The sequence below is a fragment of the Grus americana genome, chromosome 1 (assembly GCF_028858705.1).
Source record: "Grus americana isolate bGruAme1 chromosome 1, bGruAme1.mat, whole genome shotgun sequence".
NCBI classification, from domain to species: domain Eukaryota; kingdom Metazoa; phylum Chordata; class Aves; order Gruiformes; family Gruidae; genus Grus; species Grus americana.
The window spans coordinates 95,141,281-95,165,907 of NC_072852.1; the positions used below are offsets into that span (position 1 = coordinate 95,141,281).

Consider the following 24,627-nt stretch of genomic DNA (forward strand, 5'->3'; position numbering starts at 1 on the left):
ATGGTAATGAGGGAATCAAAACTGCCAGAAAATGTTTTCACTTCAGAGTCAGAAAACAACCTTCTGGGACATTTCAAGTTTACATATTTGTATTTTTGAACCAACCACAATTTTGTGTGTTCTAAAATGATTCCAGACTTCTACATCATAGAAAGAAAAATTAAAATGAATAGTTAACATAAAGCAGAGGCAAGCAGCTGACAAGAGGAGAAAATATTTCCCTATGCAAGTTTAAAAATAATGTTATCCCACATACACTGCCAGTCCTCTAAAACTGGCCAGGTTCCAAAAGTATTAATTATGTAAACTCATACCAAGCACTCTGTAGCCATTTATAGATTCATAAACTAATGCCACAATTGCTGGTGATAGGAAAGAATATTACAATCTCTTACTGCTTTATTAAATCATGCTTTTCCTGAGCAGATTTCAAGAATAATGCAAAAAAATTAGAACTATACAAAAATGCAGAAATAGCCCTACAAAACAAATTCCCTCTCTCTTTGAGAATCCATTTTGCCACTGACTCTCTGGCTTGAATGACAGCACTGAATTACAATCCCTTATTAAGTACAGACAGTAACACTCTAATGTTAGCACACCTCACACAAAAAAATAAACAAAAATCAAATTTACACACAGAGGTTTAGGTACTTCATTATGCTTGGTTTTATTGAAGTGGATTTATTCACATGGAGCCCTGCTGCCTTGACATGTTTGTTCAAGGTAAATAGGATCTGCATAAAAATGATGGCTACAATTAGCCTAAGAAAAAAACTGTGAATTCACTTCCCTCATTTGTTTTTCTTCCAGAAAACACTCTAAAGAATATCACATCATTACAGAGTGATGGATCTCAGCAACAACTCTAAGGTATTTCACAAAACAGAGGTTAGATTTTGTCTACCGACCTCTGAACAAGTGCAGCAAATGCTCCCCTCCAGACTGGAAGAAGACTAGCTGTCTTCTAATTAAAAAAAAAAATTTTTTTTTAAAAAAAAAAGCATTCCCTACCTCCCTGCCTTTAGATCTAGCATCTCCAGCAGCTAGTGCCTCATCTCTTTACCAGCATTTTATTCAGCAACTCTGAAGTGGTGAAGACTCTGGGTTGATATTCTTAACATGACCATCCTTATGTAAGCTCACCTGGATATCTGCACATTCTGATGACATCACTTTGGTTAAGCAGTGAGTGCAAAGCCATTTAATTCTGGTGACCATTGCGGTTACAATCACAACTTCATCAACAGTAGAAATTCACTTGGTGGTTCAAAACTTGACCTGGGTTTTCTTCACCTTGACATAACACACACTGGTTTGCTCAAGCGGGAGGCTTAAGTTTGATTTAGCCAGAGTATAATGGCACATGATTGGTACATTTTGAGGGACAGCTGTGCTGCGCAAGTTGGCCCAGGCCTTGGCCACACAAGGGTTTGATTCATGATGCTGTCAGTAGTCATGTGCATGAATACTATCCTCACAGCAAAATAGGACAAATATATATTTCATAAAGCGAACTTGTACTACATACATGCTGGCCTGTATTGTAGAAAAACCAATTTCTAACTAAGGACATTTGAATTATGGCCTGACAGGCAAGCTTGAGTGGCATCTGGCCTGCTTCCGGCTGCTCTCTTCCACTTGGGAGCAGACTACAGACTGGGCTGTTTCGCTAATGGCACTATTTTAGGCCACTGCCTTTGCAGAACACTACTACCTGCCTCTCCTCACACCAAGATTTAATGTGACATTGCTGCACAATCCATGCCAGTGAGTAAGTCTCACCTCCTGCAAAAGGCAGTAGTCAAGAACACTCCACAGCAACAAATTTATCCTGCTTACTAACAATTTCAAGTCTGCACTTGAATTTCCCCAAGGAAAAGAAATCTACCAGGAGCTGTAAGAACATTTCTGACTATGGCAGGTCACTGCTAGCCATTTTTATTTTTCCCTGGAGCAGACAAGGCTTTCTGTTTGCACATGTAATGTGCAGTACACAGCTGGTAAGCCCAAACACTCCAAAGAAGCCTCAGACCCACTGACCATTCACAGTACCACCAGTCAATAAATATACTATACTATACTATCCATATACAGTAGGTCTGGCTGAAGAACAGCAGCAGGATTTAGCCTACAGCTCTGCCCTCAAGTGAGTTATGTAGCTTGTCCTGCTGGAATGGCTAGATACAAAAGATTATATGGAGGAGGACTGAAAAATAATATTCAGAGATACTTGGGAACATTAAAATTAAAGAGGTAGAAGGCTACAGAGATTACCCAGCAGTGAGATCATTTGAGAGGCATTCATATGCTATGGAATTTAATCCTGGCAGAATCCACCCATATGTATCATCACACTATCACACCACTGCCTGTGCCAGTATAAAAATGGAATTCTGGTATTACAGATTATCTTTGAACTCAGAAGCCTGACGCTCAATACTGGTTTTTGATATGTTTTTGTGCGATCCTAGGACACAACTGTCTGCATGATAAGATAACTTTGATTAAATGGGATGCTATAATGGCAACATTCTTATGGGTTGTTTTCATTTTCAGCAAAGAATGAGCCAAATTTGCTGTGACAGATCTACCAACTGAAAATGTTAGCCACTCAATTATACCAGATAAAGGATCCCTTTGAAATTTCTCATAGGACTTTACTGTTATTTATGTGCCATTAAAAATAAGAGAAGCATTTCACACAAATCAAATTAATTTTGCACTTCTCTTTCCAGACACGCAAAAAAATTAAGTTCAGTAGTTTAGTCCAAACTGGCCCTTCCTCATTAAAGTATGTTTTTTAAAGGTTAATGCATTGTGTATTTTGAAAAATAGTTCCCAGAAAGATGTTTTGTAAGCCATGGAGAAAGCAATATATAAACCACATGTCATTTCACTCCTTTTGTGACATTTTAATATGCCAGCTTCACTATATGTTAAAAAAACCAAAAACAACAAACAATACCAACATAAAACCTCAACAACTTTGGAGACTTTTCCCTGTTATCCTACAGCTATCACAGGGGGACTGTTGGGGGGGGAGGGGGGAGCAGATGGACACAGGAGGACACAAATGTTTAAAGATGAAGGTTTGGCTGTTGCAGTGTAATGACTGTGATACATTCAAATAACTCAACATTGTTTTAACTGCTTGACACCAGTAAGTGAAAACACATGCCGAGTTTAACCTCTGGTTAGGAAGAAGTATTACATAACATAGCATAGCCAGTAAATTTAGCTATGAATAAGATTAGCCCATTTCTTTCACAAATGTCAACGGTAAGTTTGGAAGTATACTGTAAATACAGCATTGACTCTCAAAGGGATGTCAGTTGTAATTACCATAAACACAAATCTTATCTTAGCTAGTAGTTATCTACAATATTTTCTAACATTCCTGTATACTTACCAAACAAAAAAAAAACCAAACCCAAACCAGCAACTTAGAGTAAAACTATTATTTTTCTCACTTATCCCCACAGTTGACAACTGTGGAAACAAGAAAGTTTTAGATCTGGTTTTCCCTACATGAGTCTGTAAATCAGGCTCTTTCACTTGGTCCCATGAGTAACATCAAGTCTGTACTCTTTCCCTAAGAGGGCAGCAACCAGGAGGAAGGTGAATTAAGGTTTCCTAAGCCCTTCCTGGAAAGCAGAACGAGACAGACTTGAATCCTGGAAAACAGAACAAGGATGGGCCTGAATTCCAATCTACCTGATGACTAATTCAAATAGTAGGAAAACCACAGAGGTCAGAAACATGGGGAAAAAAAACAAAACCAAACCAGTAAAACATTCAAACTCTTCTTTTGAAAATCTTCATAAAGCTGTAAGTTTATAAGAAGAGATCAACCCCAAATTCTTTTAAACTCTAACAAAGAGAAGCAGAACATGAAGATACACAAAAGCTATCAGAAACAGATTATAGTGAAAAAGTGCATTTCTACACACATCTGTGTTGTAACTGGAAAGTCAACTGGCAAAATCAAAACCATGAAATGCTGTTTTACCAAACATTAAGAACTTGTTCCACAACTGTTGCCTTCAACAACATTTGTATCAGGTCCAGCTGGAAAAATGCCAATAAAACACAGTTTACAAGGCAGTACAATCTTGTGGATTATGTCCTGTAACTTGTTTATTCTTGGTTCTGTGGCTTTTGCTTTTTCATTTCCCTCTCAGATTCAGGATGCTCTGCTTACCAACTCCTTCTCTAAAGAAGAGACTTTTTGTCTTTACTCAATTCTTGTCTAGAGTGACGATGCTGCATTCTTGAAGGATGGAACATTTCTGTTATGCAGAACCACAAGAATTAGAGAAAGTATGACACGTTATAACTCTGATACCTATGCATTGCAACTGCTTCCACCCATCATTAAAATATTTCAAGTGCAACAGTGTTCAACTGAACAATTATATGTTGGATGGCACTGGCACAGTGGCATAAGGGAAGAGACAAAAATAAGTGGTAAATGTCCAAATTTCTCTTCTTTCTGATGAAAAAGAAAGACTTAGAAGTTGGTCATCGTTGAAGGAACAGTGGCTCAAACACTTGACAAAAAACCAGCCCAAATCATACCATCATCTCCTGCCCTGCTGTTCTGTGACCCCTCACACAGTCTCCATAAGCACTGACCACAGAATTTTCTTAGCAGCTGATCCCTCAAACAGAACTCACAAAACACAATTGAAAAAAGGCATTGCCTCTACAGTAAAACACAATACTCACAACCTTCCCTTTCCAATTACATTGTCTTTGCTTATGTCTGTAAAATCTTAATGTAGAAAGAGTCTGAATTATGACACAGCATATAACTGCCTCATCACTTCTCATTTGCTACAGTTCATATGACAAAGAGCTACAAGAGAAAGGGCATTCACCTGCGCTTAGGGCACTACACTGGGACCAGATATAAGTAGAGGCGTATTTTCTATACAGGCAAAACTATTATAATGCAGGATACATAGAAGCAGCATAAAGTTTCCACTGGAAATTTTAACTGACATTTCCCTGATTCTGAGTCATGTCAGAGGCATTTCCAAATTACTCCTCCAACAGTACCTTAATTTTTGAAGTAAAAATAATTAAAGAAATTATTTTTCTTAATAAAGAACACTCTATGAGAACAGCAACAACATTTTCTTTGTCATTCTTTGTCAAACACACACTTGTGGAGGTGAAAGTATAAAACTGTATGGGAAAAGGGAGTCATGTGTGTTCCAGCCTCCTGAACAGCTTATTTGCACACAATCTCTCAAATAGCTCTGGAAGTCACTGACATCCAAAGGGTGTACTGGCTCTGTTCCTTTGCAGCTGCAGGAGGCAAGATGTTCTTTCCACCTTGTATCACCAAAAGGAAATCCCAGTCCATGAGACCAGGGATCAGTGTGTTTCATCTCCTGGAGAGAAGACTTGAGCACCAGAATTCCAAAGCGGTAGTAAGAACAGCAAGATTGACACTGATAACCTGTTCACAGGAGTACCTGCACCACCAGAAAAGTGAGTTTGTTTGGCTAGATCATTCTCCCTCAAGTTCTGAAATGGATTCCACTGTTCGCGATAGAGCAGGAGTGACTCTGGAGCCTCAGTTACACAGTTCGTGACTTGAAGAACATGGGAATTCACTGGAATTTAAGCTTGCTTAGCAGGGCAGAGTAGCCCTCTTAACAGAATACTACCACTACGTATCATTATTTTAAAAATACTTTAAGATTCATATACGCTGCTCATGAAAAAATTCTGTACTCCCTATCAAACAAAAAAGTGTTATAGAAAAAGACAATCCTTTGAACGTTTCCAGGTAACAGCTAAGTACTAATACACTTGTTTTTTCAATGCAGTCCAATGTAAATAATAACCCCCTGCAAACAAAAGAATTAGACTGATGTTTCAACACTGCAATGGGAGAATCTTAAAAAAAACCTATTTCATTGAAATGAAATAAAGTTTCCACCCACAGCTTTATATATTTGGCAATCAGAACTTCACTTCTGCAATGTTATTTTAGGACACGAAAAAATGCATCCCAGAGTTAATCTCTCTCTGACTGCAGTAGATCAGTAGCTTTGTCTGAATTTTACAGTTAACAAATCTACAGCCACTGTTCTCTGGTAGTGAGCAAGAAGTCCAGTGAAACCCTTTAAAAAGGCAAGCCCTAGAAAAGTTCCTTCCCTCAAAGTAGGCAATACATACAAGGTTCCTCTCTGTTCAACTGAATCCTCCCCTGCTACAATAGTTTACTTGTAGATTGCTTTTTTGATAAAACTAAGGTCTTACAGTCTGCTTGAACAACTGCATATCTGTTACTCACAGGCTACACACTGCCCCACTATTAGCAGTATGCAGAAAACTCCACATTGGTTCCAAAAGATGAACTCAAAAGAAAGCCACTTCCAAAAGAACATCACCGGGAAGAAAAAAAAAAAAAATCTTTAAAAAAAGTCTCTTTGAGAGGAGTGGAGGGTGAAAAATCACCTCTTCTCCCCAAAATACTTTCAGGTTCCCCATCTATGAAACAATCTCCTAGGAAGCCCCAAAGTGCTGATTTCTTAATAAACGTTCTCATAAGGAACTAAATCACAGCTTCCTTTCTAAATGTTACTGGTTGCAGGAGGCTGCAGATGTAAAATGCATTACAAAATACAGTGGACTCAAGCAAGCACTTCTACAAAGTTAGAGCATTACGTGCAGTACAGAAACTGTTGTGAAAGTGCTGTTTTAATGCCAAGGTACTACAAAGTGCTTTACGATCTAGATATAGAAATATTCTTTTCATTTTATGCTATGGCTGTTCTTCCTGCAGTAATAAAATACTAGTAAAATGCCAACATTACATGGGTCCCATTAGCAAGGAAGAGAAGAGATCCCTGCCAGCTCTGCAAATCTACTGTACTTCCAGACTCCAGGAGAAAGGAATAGTTAAAGAAATATTCACACGGGTTTGGAGGGGCTTTTTCTTCTTGTGGAAATTTTAATAAATCATATTTCTCTCCCTCAAAATGCATACAACCTGACCTACAAAAGTAAATTCCTACTGAACTGTTAAGGATGGACATAAAGGGAAAGTATAAAAGTTCTTTCAAGACAGAATTGAAATCTTCCAACAACAACACAGGGTGCTTCTAAGTCACATTTTCTTTAAGATCATAAACCACAAACCTGCACAATGCTCTCTAAATCATTATAAAAATCATTAAATACAGTTACTTTGTTTCATGGTACTTCTCACTAGAGTCAAAAGGTACCATGAAAACATTTGAGCTTGTTTTATTCAAGAGCTTTAAAGTTACTCTCTTGTACCTGGACCTTGCCCTGTTAACTGATTTTCTGTCATCTTTTCCACTATCTTTCATCATTCCTAACATGTTGAAAGCAAATTTCCATGGCAAAACACAAGCATTAAAAAAAAACAAAAAGCCCCACAACAGAAAAACAAACAAAAACCCAGAAAGTTGTCATAGCTACTTGCCTCTTGGCAATTTCTGAGCATTTCCCAGGTTTAGTGCAATATATCCACAGAAAAGGAGAAAGACCAATCTTGACATCATGGTCAGAGACCCAACCTCGCACTGGGAATGATTCTGACAGGTATCACACAAAAGTACTGCAGCTGCATTTAAGTGAACTGTTCTCTCTGTGACAAGAGGCAGCAACACTTTGACACAAGCTTAGTTTACACAGTGGGAGGAGACAGGATGACATCATTCACTCCCACTGGAAAAGGAGGAATTAGCATTAAAAAAAAATAAAAATATTATCAGGCTCCCCCTACAATAATTTTCTGGGGTTTGTTACAAGGTCTTTCCACCACTCAAAGTGAGAGATTACCATTTGATCACTTAAATTTCATGCAAATAAAACCAGGAATATCAAAACTTCTATTAACTGAAAACTGATCTGAGAGACATTTTCACTGCTTTATCCAAGAAAGCTGGACTTAAAATGCAAAAATAACATTCGCAGTACTCAGAAAACTGTTTGCTATATTGAACTCTGTATTTTTGCAATCTCAAGATTTTGCTTAAGATTAATTTGGGCTAGATGTGCCTTTCACCTAGGCAAAATAAACACGAGTTTAATTTGACATGACATTGACATTATAAACAGGTATCAAATATTAATTCAGCAAAAGATCTGTGTTTGAAGAAAACTGAATGTCTATTTTTCACTTGTATCTTATTTTGGCAATTTTTGGCAAAATATTTTATGTTTTTCCCTTTCACACACGTCCAGTGACTCAGTGGGCACAATGCACACTGGAAGCAAATGCATCTCCTTCCAGGGGCTAGATCCTCTCACCAGTTACATAACAGTAAATGAAAAAGAAATTCCATTATTCCATTAAAAGCTGTTTCACTCAATGTTTACAATAAGCCGACTAAGCACAGAATTTGGTCCTACTCACAATTGAGAAGGTGGAAAGGGTGAAGCAGAAGAAAAAGGTTCAACTGAATAAGGAAGAATTTAGTCTCAGTATCTGGAAAACATCCCAAAAGATATTAAATTCAGTCAAGTAAATAGTGATATGTCTCTCTCCCTTAAAAAAACACCCACGAAAAACAAAAAACCAACACCCACCCTCCCACCCCACCCCCAAAAAAAGTCCCCAAAGAGAAAAATAAAAAAAAAACAACCACCACCAAAATCAAACATTTCCATTGCTTCCAACATGTAAAGCTCTTCAGTGGGCTCGGTCTTTTCTCACTCCCCACTTGCCTGGATCTGACATCATTCTACTTTCATACAGTGTTCTATAAGCAGACAAAAATCACAGCATTAGTACCTGGGCTGGGTAGAAACAAAGTAGTTTAAAATAAAAGGGTAATATATTAAAGAATACAGGAGCATTTCTTAAAAAAGAGTAGTACTGTATTTAAAAGACCCCATGTACTCCATACTTCCGGAAGAACTTCAAAACAGAAGCTAACAGTAATGGTCCTAGAGACCAAGGATTTTCAAGCTCTTCTAATCAGTATGGACAGCACACAGCTATAATCAAAACAGTTTGACAATGGAAAGGTTTTCCAGCCTAATTCTGAGATAAGGAAGCCTTTTTCTGATTCACTCACTCAAATCTGGGAATAGCAAGTTGGAAGTCAGTACTATAGACAGACCCCCAAAAAATCCCCAAACCTCAAGGAACGCTGGGAGGATTCAGATCTTGAGTATGAACACTATGATCAGGTAAATGCAACAGGTACAATTTGGATAAGAAATAAAAGATATTTAAAAGGTCATACAGTCGGACAGGAGTCTCCCAAAACACTGATGACACCTGACAGCAAAAGAGTTTCAAATGACAGAAAGCTGGCTACACAGAACAACTGTGCCATTCTTTGAGTTGAAACACTAATTTCAAAACCACTCCAGAAAGCACATTCTATTTTTTCCTCTTCAAAATTAAAAATAAGAAATCAATCATTTGATTGAGTAGTCTCTTGGGAGAAGTAATGCAAAAAATTACTTCTTGGTCACACACAGCTGTCTTTGAATTGCTGTAGACTCTACTAGATTGTCTTATGGCAAATCCACTCTCCTTTTAAAGATCACACAACACCTTCAACAAAATATACAAAGGTTAACTTCTATTCAAAAAAATCTCAGTGAAACATATTACTTATTTGGTTACCTAACACAATGGGGTTTATCCCTTCTCTCAGAGATAAATATACTCCCATTCCTGCTTTCATAACCACTTCCTTCTCTGCTGCCAGTTACACCTTTCCTCTTCCTCCTGTGCATTATCCAAACACTTCTTCTTTGTTTGGTACACCATAGAGACATTTAACCTTCCTCTTGCAACCCTGGCAGGCTATCCCAAGTCCCTTTCCCTCTAATCATTCCCGTAGGAAACAGCTCTGCTCAGCCCTGAGTTCAAAAACCTACGTCATGATGCCTTTCCTCTTGTCTTATCAAGCATATATGCTTCATCAGGGGCAATTACAGTTCGATAAGCAGATGCAAGTATAAATTTCTGTCAAATACATGCTGAGAGTCCAAAAATCAGTAATATAATACTCTCTTAGACTTTTCCAATATTTTCCCCACATCTGCATCATCTATATGGTCGGTGATTTTGTCCACTTATTTTCTTACAGGAGTGACCTTTCCTAAGAAAACCCTGTTAAATGAAAAATGAAAAAAAAACAATACACCAGCTTTTGCTTTCCTCCTTCCTAAATTCCTCTGCTGTTTACTGGATGCTGATCACCGCAGTGAAAAATCAAATATGAGAACAGAAGGGAGTTCCTGGGACTTCAAACACTATCTTGCACTATTGGATGCTTCCATAATCCTGTTCAGGTATCAGATTTCTCCTCTTGTTGGAAGGCTGCTCCACAATCTCCTTTTAAACAGAGATAGCATCTGGTTTCAGTTCACAAACAAAAACTGCACGTCACACCTCACAGCAGAAATTACCTAACCCAGGAGTTCCTCAGGTTTTGCTTATCCACACAAACCTGGAATTATATTACCCAGCTATCCAGGTTTTGGCAGGGATGGAGTTAATTTTCTTCCTAGCAGCTGGTACAGTGCTGTGTTTTGGATTTAGGGTGAGAATAATGTTGATAACACACTGATACTGTAGTTGTTGCCAAGCAGTCAAGGACTTTTCAGCTTCTCATACTGGCCAGCCAACAAGAAGGCTGGGGATGCCCAAGAAGCTCAGAGGGGACACAGCCAGAACAGCTGACCCAAACTGGCCAAAGCGATATTCCATATGTCATGTTCCATATATAACCAGTGGGGTGGGTTGGGACGCAGGGCAGCTCTGGGTCTTGCAAACCATCGACTTTGGGTGGTGAGCAATTGTGCTGCTGTTCATCACTTATTTTGTATATTCTTTTATTACCTTCCTTTTCTGTCCTATTAAATTGTCTTTATCTCAACCCATGAGGTTGTTTTTGGTTTGGGGTTTTTTTTTCCCCTTTTCCATTTTCAATTCTCTCCCCCATCCTACTGGGAGCAGGGGGTAGTGAGTGAACGGCTCTGTGGTTGTTTTAGCTGTCTGCCAGGTTAAACCACGACACCATTCTTTGACCTCTCAGAAGGAAAACATTAAAAAAAGATTCGGTTAATGACAGTTTTGTGTTGTTACTCCTTTAGCATAAAAGGCAAGTTAAAGAAGGTAAGTGCAGTTATGAAAAGTCTCAAACAGATCAAATTTGTTCAGGAAAAGTCAAAACCTCTTATCCCCTAATGACTCTTCTTCTTCAGCACCAAATTAATGCTTAAGTAACAAAGTCACATAACTCAAAAGTTTACTTGCTTACCTCAACTTCAACTGAGTCTCTCTAGGGTAGATTTCAAAATCAGAGATTCCAACAAGATGGTATCACAGCTAGTCTGGGAGCAGAACAGAGCTTTTCTAGTTCTATTTTAATAGTTCCCAGACCAGCAAGTATAGCGAAAACAAGAGTATGGGAAGGAAAATAAAAAGGTGGGGGGAAGGAGGGAGAGGAGAGCAGGAGACATGGTTTTACATTTTGTTTCCAAATATGAATATGCTTTTGTTGAGATTTGGGCTCAGTTCCAATTCACCTATCATTCCTGATTATTTTGACAAGCAAAAGCCAAGGTGACTCAACTCCTTACTGTTCTAATTTAAAGCAGGAAGAGTGTATAAAGCATAACTTTAAAAAACAAAATCCTATCTTCACTCTGAAAAGCACAATAATGCCGTACTGAGCTCTCTAAGAGTAAGGACTTACTTGCAGTAGATTTGATCTGTCTTTTTTCACAGTGTTGCTGGTTGGTACTGTACCTTTCACTAGTGCTGTCAATTATTTGAGAAGTGACTTTGTCTTAAAATATGCTATACAAATGATAATTATAATTACCATTCTCTTGTGTGTGACTCAATTATTGGACTCTCTTTCTTGTAAATGTCACGGGATCTCCTCTAAAGGCCTTCAGGAAAAGAGAGATGCCAAAGAACATTCTTTCAAATGTGTTGCTTAAAGAAAAAGAAGAAAAAAAGAAAATCTTTACTCTCTGAGAGTCTGCAATTACTTCTTCTTTCCCACTTCCCCACTCTTACTTTGATGAGCAAACATTTGAACTCTCATGCTATCAAAAATACAGGATCATATTCTATTAGTCAAAAGGTAAGACGTATTTCATTTGATAGCACAAAAATGACAGTCAGTGCATTCTAGTATCCTGATCCTAAACTGAGTTCCAGATCTCCAAATGAATGTGATCATAGACAAAGTGAAAGGAAGAAAACCAGTCAAAAGGGATGGACAGAACAGCTGGTTCTTGTGACATTTTGTTACATAGTTCATCAAACTGTTCCACCACTCACTCATTTGACACTTATAATTTCAGACAGTGACTCATCTTTACTAACAGGCTGTGCATTTCACCAAAGTGCTGCATGACATTGAGTGAGGTAACAAAAGCATTTATTTAGCTTCTCTATGAATTTTATATTATCTTATTGTTCCCTTTGTAACTCAACCCAATACACTCAATCCTGCAGTTTCAACAACATTATCATGACGTACCATATGGAGAACCAGTTTGATTTCAGGTTTTCAACTCCTCCCCGATCTCAATATTTTGTATTATTTTATTTGGGACTTATTTTGCCTTTTTAAATTATTTTGTAACAGTCAGGTCTTGAAAGAATCCAAGGAAGAAGCCTGCACAGTCTCAATAGGCTCCTGCTCCACTGCCTGTCCATCCTCACGGGGAAAACATTTTTCCCTTATAACCAGTCTAAACCTCCCTTGTTTCAACTTGTGCCCATTTTCTCTCACGCTCCCACTACACAACACTGTGAGGAGCCTTGCTCCATCTTCTTGGCAACCTCCTTGGAAGCACCGGAAGGGCTGCTGTTAGGTCCCCTGTAGCCACCTCTTTTCCTGACTGAAAAAGTGCCATTCCGTCAGCCTGTCTTCACAGGGCAAGTGCTCCAGCCTTGGAACATCTTGGTTGCCCTTCAGTGGACTTGCCTGAGTTTATTGATGTCTGTCTCTTATTTGGGGGCAGGGTGAGAGACCAACACTGGACACTTTCTAGATACGTGGTCCAACAAACGGTGAGTAGCAGGGGACAGTTACTTCTCTCAGCCTGCTGGCCATGCTGCTGTTCTTACAGCCCAGGACACTGTTAAACTAACTGCCTTGCTGCCACTGCTGGCCCCTGGGCCGCTCGCTGTCCACCAAGAGATCCCCAAGTCCTTTTCAGCAGAGCTGCTCCCCAACCAGTCAGCCTCCAGCCTGTATCATTGCCAGGGTTATTCCCACCCAGATACAAGACTTGTCAGCAGTTGTCATTACTGAATTTCACAACGTTCTCACCAGCCCATTCCTCCAGCCTGCCCATGTCCCTCTGAATGGCAGCCCTGCCCTCAAGAATATCAAGTGGTCATCCCAATTTTGCATCACCTGAAAACTTGACAAGAGTCTACTCTGTCACCTCCTCCTGGTTACTGACAAAGATGTTAAAAGGACAGGTCCTAAGATAAGCATCTGTGGTACTCCACTTGTTACCATTGTCTAGGTAGCGTATGATCCATTAACTATTGCCCTCTGAGCCCAAGCATCCAACAACTTACCCAACTAGTTGATCACACTCAGTATGAACCATTCAAATAGATGTATACTCCATAAAATACACTATGTATGCTACAATATATATTTAAAAATACTATCAAGAAACCAGCTTCTTTGAGCAAGTATTCAATACTTTTAATATTTCTTTGAAGGGTTCCTCATCTGAGAGGTTTCCCCTTCATTGTCACATCTTAACAGAAATAAATACACCTAACCTCATAAAGCTCCTATAACAAAAACCTAGCCTGTCCTTTGAAGCACTATGTAATTACTTAGTACTGAAGACACTGCTGCCCATGAAGAAAACTACCTTCATCATTTCTACCATCAACACATTTGTCCCACTTTAGATAATTAACACAAATACAGTCTCTCTACTACTGGATTACTCTGCAACATTACTTCCAAACATGTTCGGTCTATGCCTCCCCTGCCATCATATCTCTAAATACTTATCACTGTCTGCTTAAACAGAATCTGATTAAGCTGAAATGCAGGCAGAAGCAAAGAGCAAAACACAGAAGGGCATGTGACAGTAATGAGTCTCCACCACAGTAATTGCATGAATCAAAAATATCTTAGCATATATCAATTTTCCTGGCATTAGAATGAATTTAGGATAGCCTAAATTATTCTGGATTATAACTTAATTACTCTAAACATCCTTAAAACGAGAGCAAAGACTTTAAGCACAAGTTCTACCTTAGATAGACTGCTTTGGAAGATGGGCTTCATAATCCATGCTGTACTGAGCCTCAGTCTTTCAATATTCCATTACAATCTTCCACCGTAGAAGTCAGCCTCTCCTGGTCTCTTTCAGTCTCTCTACACACTATGTTCTGATTTGTGAAGATAATGTAAGATCACAGTCTGGATTAGTGAACTCAGATGTGAAGTCTGGAGTCTATTACTACACACCAGGACAGGATAGAAAATGTCTGGTTTTACATTTAGAACATGAATGTTGATGCCACTGGCAATTTTACTGTGAAGAAGAGATGCCTGTCTTTAGCACAGATCAGCAGGAGCACCCACCTCTGAGGATAATAATGAAGCACTAATGATTGACTGCTCTGTTGTTTGCCAAGTTATGCTACAGAGGGTTTGTACAGGAATGAATACCACATGTCATATCACATATCTCTGATACAGATTCAGTTTATTTCAGATTATTGCCACAGGACAAACTACTATGCCATAAAAAGTGGTACCCCTTCCTCACTGCTCAGTCACATCCCACTCAAGTACTTCTGACTTCCTCACTAAGTCACCCCAAAGAGATATAAAATGCTTCCCTATTTCTCAACGTATCCAAACATTTTCTGTGCCCTATGCCTGTAATTCTGGATTGTTCCTTAGCTGCTCTTAACAGAATTTTCTAATTCCCCCCTGAACCCCCACCACAAACACCCCGACACTGTGCACCAGCGATGCCACTTTCCGACGCTAGGGGGAACCCTCGAGACAACTTTTCGCCACCTGAACGTCTTCCAACCTTTGTGGAGCCCGAAACAATCTCTCTAATCAACTGAGTAATTAATTATACACAAAGTCTTTGGAGAGAGCAAGGGAGCAGGTGACTGAAGTAGCTGGGAGCAGGATACAGCATTTTATTTCAGCGTGAAACAAACATGACTGTGCTTCAAAACTGAGGGATGACTAATCACTATCTTGCCAGCTTTCTACACCAAGTTTCCGGCCAGCAAACGTCCACAGAGCGCACCACAGAGCTGCAAGACCTAGCTCTCAAGAAGGCTGGTAAGCACACTGAAGCACCAGGAGGAAAACAAGATTTTGAGAGGAGTATGGTTGTATTTGTATGGAGCTGCTCTACATAAAATAATCCATGCCTCTCAAAAAGGCTAACGAGCCTCTACAGGGTGCTACTGATCAAATTGCTCCTCCATGCGGCACACTACAGCCAGTATACCCACAGACTGCAAGCAGCTACTACCAAAAGCTGCAAGTTCTGTTGGTTTGGGTTTTTTTTGTCTCTGTGTTTCATGATGTCCTCCCAGCATAAGCTCCAAGGACAGAATGGAGATAGAGACTAAACTAGATAAATGTTACCCCTTGTATCAAGGCAATGCAAAAAAAGCATACAAGGCTATTGCCTGTGTTCTTTGACTTAAAAAAAAATTATTCTCTCCGTGGCTGTCAGCTCAATTCATCACAGCAGAAAAAGAAAAACTTTGAGTTATACTCTGATGTTAAGTTTCCCCTCACTACAGTTAGGACACTGAATTAAATGCAACTCAGTACTGAATCTGGTCCGCTCCAAAGACAGCAGGTGCAGCCTTAAGCTGGGCCTATTTCCCTCTCCCCTCCCTTTTCCTACATCAATCATTCAAACATTCTGACAGAAAGCCAGGGGAAGCCCTGGAAATAACTAGAGCAAATAATAAAAGCAAAACATTGTTAATTTTTATGAAGAGCACTTAAGTCTCAAAGTTAGATGGAGGAAGACAACCAAATTCTTAGTCTTATTAAAAGATACTTATTTTCTTGGCATAAGAAAATTACTTCTTTGGCTAGGATGCAGAGATTTGATGAATGTATGCAAAGACAGGAGGGAAATAATTCATGTTTGTTCCCCTCTCCTTATGAGTCATTTTGGCCTAAAACACATCTTCCAGAAACTTTTTGGCTGAATTTGACTACATTAGTTTACAATCAACATCAGCAGGCTTATCTAATTCAGAATACTGTGAATAAGTTTCAAGTGTGGTTGCTTGTCACTACTGTGCACAGAATTTAAACATGTAAAAACCACTATAAACTGTACACTTCATTTTAAGCTGAAAAAGGCAGCTAATGATCAACAGAGCTACACTATTCTAAAATACACAGCAAATTTATGAAAAATAATTTGTAATGTACATATTCATACTTTTAGTTGTCGTAATTATCCTCTGTACCCAGGGACAGAAAAAAGGAAGGTGTATTACGTGAAGAATAAAATTGCACGTGCAATTTATTTGAAGCAAACTAAACCCAGGATTGAATAAACAAGTCTTAAGTGCAGATGTTCTGCACAAAATTATTTGTATGCCAATCTTAGAGTAAGTATTTTACAACTACAACTGTAAGTCTAATCATAACAACTCTAAAACATTACAGTCTAGATAATGACAAAGCACATTATCTGCAGAGGAAAGTGGCTACGTTTCACTCTAAAGATGAACAGCAACTGCACGTTTCCAGCAGGTAGCTCTCAAATGCCTGTTGGAAGAGTTCTTTAATGTCAAGAACTGTGCTTAGCTTTAGCAAACAGTGCAGCCCAAAAGAAAGAGCTTTTCACAGCCAAACAGTGCATCAGGCCCAACATCCTTGCTTTATGGACTTCAAGAGAAAAGGGGAATTACTTAATACTAGCCTTAACCTGGTCTCATGGACCAAATGGCCACCAGTGGCTACAGTGAGCTACATGCAGATGCAGACCTTATCTTCCAATTCAGTTCCACCTGAAAATAATGCAGCTTGTTTATGTCATGGGGATGTCTTGGATAGCACAAAACATAAGTGGGGATGATCAGGAGATTCTCTTTCAAGGCATTCTCCCGATCTCAAATAAGGTATGAATGTATATACATAAAATAGAAATCAGTGTATTACCTAACATGAAAAGTAACTATCACACTGGAGAACACAATCTTTTCTGCAATTCCTAAATTTAAAATACTATTAACAGCTAAGGAAATTCAGAAGCCTCCCTTCCCCTAAATGGAAAGGTACCACATTAGATTTCACAATGCAAGACAGTTATAATATCACATGCTCAAGAGGAAACCCAATTTGCTCACTGTGTAACACTATTTAATCCTTCATTATGCAATGACTTCACCAAAAAATGCTATTATTGTCCGATGTGATATGAAAAGTCCTATGTTAGGGAAGATCGGTACCTAATTCATCTCATAGCATCAGTGAAGTCACCAAGTTAAAACTTAACATGCTTGTTTGACTTTGAATACCAATGCACTGAATTTACCACAGTCTTTCTTAAAAAAATCTTTAGTGTTTGTGAGACCTAGAGTTTGGGAACTGTCTCCTAAGATGGAGTGCATGGAAACTGAATTCTGAACTGTTTGCTTATTTAAAAGATTTTTTTTTCCATATAAAACTGGATTTTGTTTCATTAAGTAAGATATGTAGAATGTCTTGAGCCCGCTTGTACCTCAGCATCTTGAAAACCTATCAAGGAACATAGATATGGTATCCAAAGCTTAAGTTTTCAAGGGCTCAGATCTGTAAAACCTGGGAACTGCTACAGACACACAGACACAATCTGGAGTATAGCCAGGTGTAACAGTACATTTTGGAAGTCTCTTCTTGTGTACAGGTTTGGGGTTTTTTGAGTGTTGATACTACTATATATCAAATAATATCAACATCTGTGTTTCTGTTATGCCAAACACAAGTAAACTCACAGAAGCATACACCCAAACTCAGAGCTCATTTTAAAACCTCTACCCTCAAAATTACTGTTTCTGTATTTTCAGGTGACAGATGTCAACAGGACAGAGTAGAACAGACTTGGAGCATTCCTGAATTAAGCACAAAGTGCCAGATGATCCTCGACTATCAATTCTCATTTAGTAACAAGACAAATACATTACTAGTTCAATAACAGTATTCTGCCAGTTTGCATCAGTCATAAAATGTACGGATATTCTCCAAAAGCAGAGATTTCTTCTTCCAAATCATTAATCCTTGGTACCACTGCAGACAAGGTTAAGAACTCTGAGCATCATGTATGTTTTACTGTGTTGACACCTGCCCACAGTTGCATCACCACAGAGATGTTTGCAGAGGACCCTGAGCTGCTCTCAAATTAAAAAATAAACACAAGTCTTCTGGGTAAGATTAATACAATGCAAACACATAAAATCCTTGTTGCCAAGGTGCAAGAAGCCACATAACTGCATATACAGTTATTCCCTAACAAGTGAATGAGCAATTTGGAATGCTTCATAGATGCTCAATTACATTTGTTCCAAATAAAAAAAAATTAATATTAATACATTTGCATCAATTAATATTAAAAATATATAAGCTGGGGTTTGTTTGTTTGTAAATAAGCTCTGTACCTGCTACACCAGTGAAAGAGCACAAAATGAGAAATACTAGTTGAAGACATATGGACAAAACATTAGTATATGCCTACTTGCCATTGCACTGATTTTCAACTTTTATCTCATAATTAAAAGCAAGTGAGAACATGAAGCCAATTGTGGGGTTTGATTCATTCAAGCGCCGTCTTTTCCTTCTTTTCCATATTACTATGAGCTTGCTATACCCTCTCCAGTGGGCTGGGAAAAAAAAAATCTCCCTTTTTATTTTAGTTAAAAGCTACTTACTGGCATACTGTGAGAAAATGAATCTCAATCTTTGCTACAAAGCTGCTCATTCCACTTGCATACCAGGAGCAGTAATGGTCCTCAAACAGATCTAAACTTTCTTTCACTCTTAGTCATATACCTATGAAATTGGAAACATATTCTGATATCTCATAACCCAATCTTATCTTTATAAGAAGACATTAAACATGCTTTTGCAAAGAGGAGCTTTAAAAAAATAAATTGAAGAACAGAGGAAATTTCCTACTTTGAGTCTAACATTTGATGAAAAAGAGAAAAGGCAGATGTGCAAAATAATTGGTATTCACAGAAATCATGGTTTGGACAAACAGAATGGATCCCATTCTCATTACATACTGAAATCACTTATCAATAAAGCAGTGTACTTGCTTCCCTGAGGGTGCAAGTTTCCCTGGCCAACTCAGGAAAGTACTCAAAACTTCAAATTCCTAGAGTGGGATGTGTCTGGCCTTTGGCTAGTATCAGAACAGCTAAACAGCTTGTATTCCCCTGTATAATTTATAACCATTCTGAAAATACCAGGAGATTTGGTTTAGAAAATCTGGAACATAAAAGGGCATCAAAAGCTCTCAGATGTTAGCAAATGGACCGGTATATACATGTTACAGACTAACACTACATACATCAGTTTTGCTACTGTACCAAACAAATCATTTAGTAGATGGAAATAAACCTTGTGATCTACTCTACACGTACAAAAGCATACCTCTTGTAACAAGCCTTTCCTGTTACAGTGAACTGTTCTGTCATCTGTCACCTCCCCTAAAAATTTGCCTTGAGTTTACAAAATGAGTCAAAGTAGTTAAGGGGAAACCCCCACAGTGCCAGTGGTATCATTAAATGATGTCTGAGCAGTTCAAACATGGAGTTAATCTACTGCGTCAACTAATCCTTAATCATTCAACTCAAGGTGTTGGCTTATCCACAGTGAACCAGTGACAAGGGAACATGTGCTATAAGTGTGGAGTGGTCCCAAAAAAAGGGAAGCAGAAAGGGAGAAAGGCAATGTCTTGATACTATCAGTGTATGTAGAAACCAAAGTTAGCTCAGTCTTGGGTCAGAGGCTTTTCTCTTCCCTCCCTTCTTTTCTTCTATAGAAGAACTGAAAAAAGTCAAACATGACATGGACTTGAGTTCGCAGAAATTCCTCAGGCATTGGTTATGGACTTTCCACAGATGTTAGCTGTTTTCAAATGGAAACTACGGTGTCAGACATTATTTTCTCAGAAAAACAGTTTTAAACTCTTTTGATCAGAAGATATTTAGCTCAGTTTCACATGAATCAGGGTGAACAATTTCTAGATGGCCCTCTGGGAACAGCATTTGGATGCAAAAAGACAAAAACTCTTCAAGCAACATGGCAATAGAAAAACTAGAGGTATCTTCTGTAGTAATAAAGTAGGGGAAGGGAATGGTGGGAAGAAATGCATGAGGACTACAGGGATTTTCCAAAAGAGCATGTGAGAAAGCAGCCAATAAACTGACAAAGCATACAACATCACTTATTTCCCAAACAGCATTTAGTCTCCAAGGTACAAAAAGGGTTCTTCTAGCTTTCAAAACAACTAACAAAGCTGCCAGCTGTTACCCAATGCATCATCAAGCTAAGGGGGGTGTGGGGGAGGAGAGACACAGAGAAAGAGAGAACTTTTATCTTCTACAACACCCACCAAAACTGTGAAGTTAAAAGTAAAGACTTCAGGCGTAAGCCAGGGTTCTCTCCTGCACAGCAGTGCATAACTGGATGAATATTAAAATCAGTACACAAAAATGTACATGAAGCAAGTGCCTTGAGATCTTGGCAGCACAATCTTTCAATGTAAAGATTATAAAGGCGAGGCGGGGGGGATAGCCTAGGAGTGTTTGTGTTTTAACTTTCTAGTAATTGGACAAGATAAATACAATACACTTACATACTGCCTTAAAAACAACCAATGGTGGAAGAAGTTCCTCAACAAATATATTTAATAGAGATGGACGGTTTGCTATTAACAGTTTAGATGTCTGGTTTTGGTCAAATTACTGTTTGTTATAAATTCACTTCTAAACTGATCTGAAGAGAAGTCTAACTGAAAAATCTCTCTCAGATAATCTTAAACACTATAAATACTTACACCATTTACTCTCTAAAATCTTTGTATACAGGAATACACCTTTACACAGTTTTCTTCAAAATGTATTCCCAGCAAAAAATAGAATGATCAGATGGTCCATTAACTCTAAAGGGAGAAAAGTTAAAAAAAAAAAAAGGAAAAAAGAAAAATTGCTCTGCCAAAGGTTAACTGATGTCCTTTCTGTCCTCCCACAGAAAGGCCTGGTACTGTGCAAGATCAAAAGGATCCTGAGGATGAAAACCAAGAACAGGGAGCAAGTACTGCAGACTCCATATGAAGAATACTGTTTCTTGCAGCTCCTAGCTGATTATAACATCCTACATCAAAAATTCCACTTAAATTCTGCAAAGTTGAGAGGAGATAAAGATAAATCTTCACGTTCCTCAGCAAATCTTGTGATTATGAGGGTTTTTTTCTTTTTTATTTTCTACCACGATCATTTTGTAGAACACCAAGAGTGAACAGTACTATAACTTAGTGACATTTAGCCACCAGTTTTATCTGCCACCACCTGAACTCTGATGTTGTACGTGAGCTTGGTTGTCACAGTTCAGTATTCAGAGCGTATCACAGATCAGGAAAGTCGCAATCCTGATTGTTACCTTTGAAAAAATTCCTTGTAAAAACATGTAGGACTTAAGATTTTAAATTAGCCTGAGTCCCATTATACTACAGGCTGCACAAACACAGCAATTGACAGATGCTCCTGCAAACAGTTTATAGGCTGACAGCCTTAAGAGGTAGTCCCCTCCAGTTCTGCAGGAGGACCAGTAAAAAAAGAAGCAAAAATCTTCCATAGCCAAGGATATATTTCTTTAGTGGCTTGCAGCTTTTGAGAGAGGAACTTATTCTGCTACTTTTTCAATAGAAAGCAAACAAAAATGTTTATTTTCAACAACAAGAAAACCATCAATAATGAGCAGTTCATAAACAAGAAATGCAAAAGGAACTCTCTCATCCACCTGGTTAGGTGAGCACCAAGTTCATCTTTCTTTTTCATTCATCTTCTCTTTTCCTTATCTAAATACACAGGAAAAATTCCATTTAGTCACCAACATGTCTCCTACATGTTGTATTTACAGCATTCATTTTATGCTTGCTCTGCTTTATTGACATTATGGCCACAGCAGGTTTGTCCAGTTGTGAAACATTTTTTACCTTCCTTTTAACCCTGTGATAAAGACATTTAGAATAGTAGCTGGATTCTCATAAAATAATAATTAAAATCATCAAACTAAACATTTTTGAGTATTGACTTTGCAGGTTGTCAAAGGTTAAAATTACCCAAACCAATTGCAATGAAGATTTCCCTGGTTTAGAATGTAACATTTAATTCCCTCTGCCTTCATCCAACAAACAACTATCAAAATACACACATTTCTGGCTTTGAAACAACTAAGGCTTTTGCAAAAGATCTGTTCTCCTCTGACCATGCTCAGCTTCATTCCTGTCTGTCATAAAATATAGGGTAACACAATGCACAAATATTCATTACTTAAGACACTCAAGGCCAGATGATAAAAATTCACAGCAGTTCAGCCATTTTTCAGTCCACTTCACTATCCATTTATTTAACCCATAATTTGTCAGGTTGTCTATGAGGATTTCACAGGACACAATGTCAAAAGCCTTACTAAAGTTGAGGTAAACATCCACTGCTCTTCCCTCATCTACCAAGCTGATCACCTCATCACAGAAGGCTATCAGGCTGGTTAAGCATGATTTCCCCTTCGCAAACCAGGCTGACTACTCCTAATAACCGTCTTGTTTCCATGTATCTGGAAATGGTTTCCAAGATTAGTTCCTCCATCACCTTCTGGACTGAGAGGAGGCTCACCAGTCTCCTGTTCCCCAGATCCTCCTTCTTGCCCTTCTGGAAGACAGGGGTGACCTATCACAGGCTGGAGAGGTGGGCCCGTGCGAACCGCATGAAGTTCAACAAGGCCAAGCGCAAGGTCCTGCACGTGGGTCGGCACAATCCCAAGCACAAATACAGGCTGGGCGAGGAATGGATTGAAAGCAGCCCTGAGGAGAAGAAAGACTTGGGGGTATTGACTCATGAGAAGCTCAACATGAGCCGGCAGTGTGTGCTTGCAGCCCAGAAAGCCAACTGTGTCCTGGGCTGCATCAAAAGAGGCGTGACCAGCAGGTCGAGGGAGGTGATCCTGCCCCTCTACTCTGCTCCTGTGAGACCCCACCTGGAGTACTGCATCCAGCTCTGGGGGCCCCAGTACAGGAGAGACATGGAGCTGTTGGAGCGAGTCCAGAGGAGGGCCACGAAGCTGATCAGAGGGCTGGAGCACCTCTCCTGTGAGGACAGGCTGAGAGAGTTGGGGTTGTTCAGCCTGGAGAAGAGAAGGCTCCAGGGAGATCTAATTGCGGCTTTCCAGTACCTGAAGAGGCCTACAGGAAAGCTGGTGAGGGGCTGTTTATGAGGGAGTGTAGTGACAGGACAAGGGGTAATGGGTTTAAGCTGAAGGAGGGTCGATTTAGATTAGATGTTAGAAAGAAATTCTTTACTGTGAGGGTGGTGAGGCACTGGAACAGGTTGTCCAGAGAGGTTGTGGAGGCCCCATCCCTGGAAGTGTTCAAGGCCAGGTTGGATGGGGCTTTGGGTGACCTGGTCTAATGGAGGGTGTCCCTGCCCATGGCAGGGGGGTTGGAACTAGATGATCTTTAAGGTCCCTTCCAACCCTAACCATTCTATGATTCCTTTCTTCTGATTATCAGGAACCTCTCTTGATCACCATGACCTTTCAAAGATATTCAGGATTGGTCTTGCAATTTCATCAGCTAGCTTCCTCAGCATTCATGGGTTCATTCTGTCAAGTTCCATGGACTTAGGTACATTAAGTTTTAGTGTTCCCTAAATTGATTGTCTTCCATTGAGGTCAAGTCTTCCTTGCTCTCTCTCTTCGTTGCATCTAGGCATGATTTTATCACCAGTTTCATTGTGTTCCTGGTAAATATGTTATCAGCATTACCACTGTCCTCTTTATATATTAATATATGAAAGCTCATGGGCATTCAGCAACCTCTTCTAGCCTCTTCTGCTCTCTTATCCAAGATCTTACTTATGAGATAATTTAAACCCGATTTTCAGGAGAAAGTATCGGCCAAGAGCAGGACTGGTCCCGAGCTAATCCACAGACTGTCGCCACACACAGGTTCAAGTAACCAAAGAGCATTGTTTGAATACATCTGCTGGCCACAGCTTATTTCCAAATCCTGTTTTCAGTGGTGCACGGTTTCTATGCAGTCTTAGTAGCACATGTACAAAATCCAGCATGTTAAGGAAACACTAGAACAGCTGTGCACTTGTTGATCAAATACCTTGAACAAATACAATATTGAGGAAAGTGGAAGCAGTAGAGTTCTTCTTGGCATCCAGATCAACCTATAGTTATATACTGCTCTTGGGGGGGGGGGGGGGTGTGGATGGGACAAAAAAACCAAACCAACCAACCAACTCAACCATGCTTTGGGATTCAAACAGTACCTGGACAGGACCCTGCCACTCAAAAAACTTTCATTAAAGGCAATTTAAAAAAAAAATGAATTATGATA

At 39.1% G+C, this 24,627-nt stretch overlaps 1 protein-coding gene across 6 annotated transcripts in view; it reads right to left on the reverse strand.

Annotated features, from left to right (window-relative positions):
• Positions 1 to 7,637, reverse strand: part of ABI3BP (ABI family member 3 binding protein) — a 165,093-nt gene extending 157,456 nt beyond the window's left edge. For 5 of the 6 annotated variants that reach the window (XM_054813854.1, XM_054813856.1, XM_054813853.1 and 2 more), the window contains exon 1: positions 7,472 to 7,631. In XM_054813854.1, coding sequence (XP_054669829.1) covers positions 7,472 to 7,550 — 79 coding nt within the window. In that variant the 5' untranslated portion in view covers positions 7,551 to 7,631. Of the gene's footprint in view, positions 1 to 7,471 lie in introns of all 6 variants that reach the window. The other variant, XM_054813851.1, reaches the window with a different exon arrangement.
• Positions 7,638 to 24,627: the final 16,990 nt, after the last annotated feature.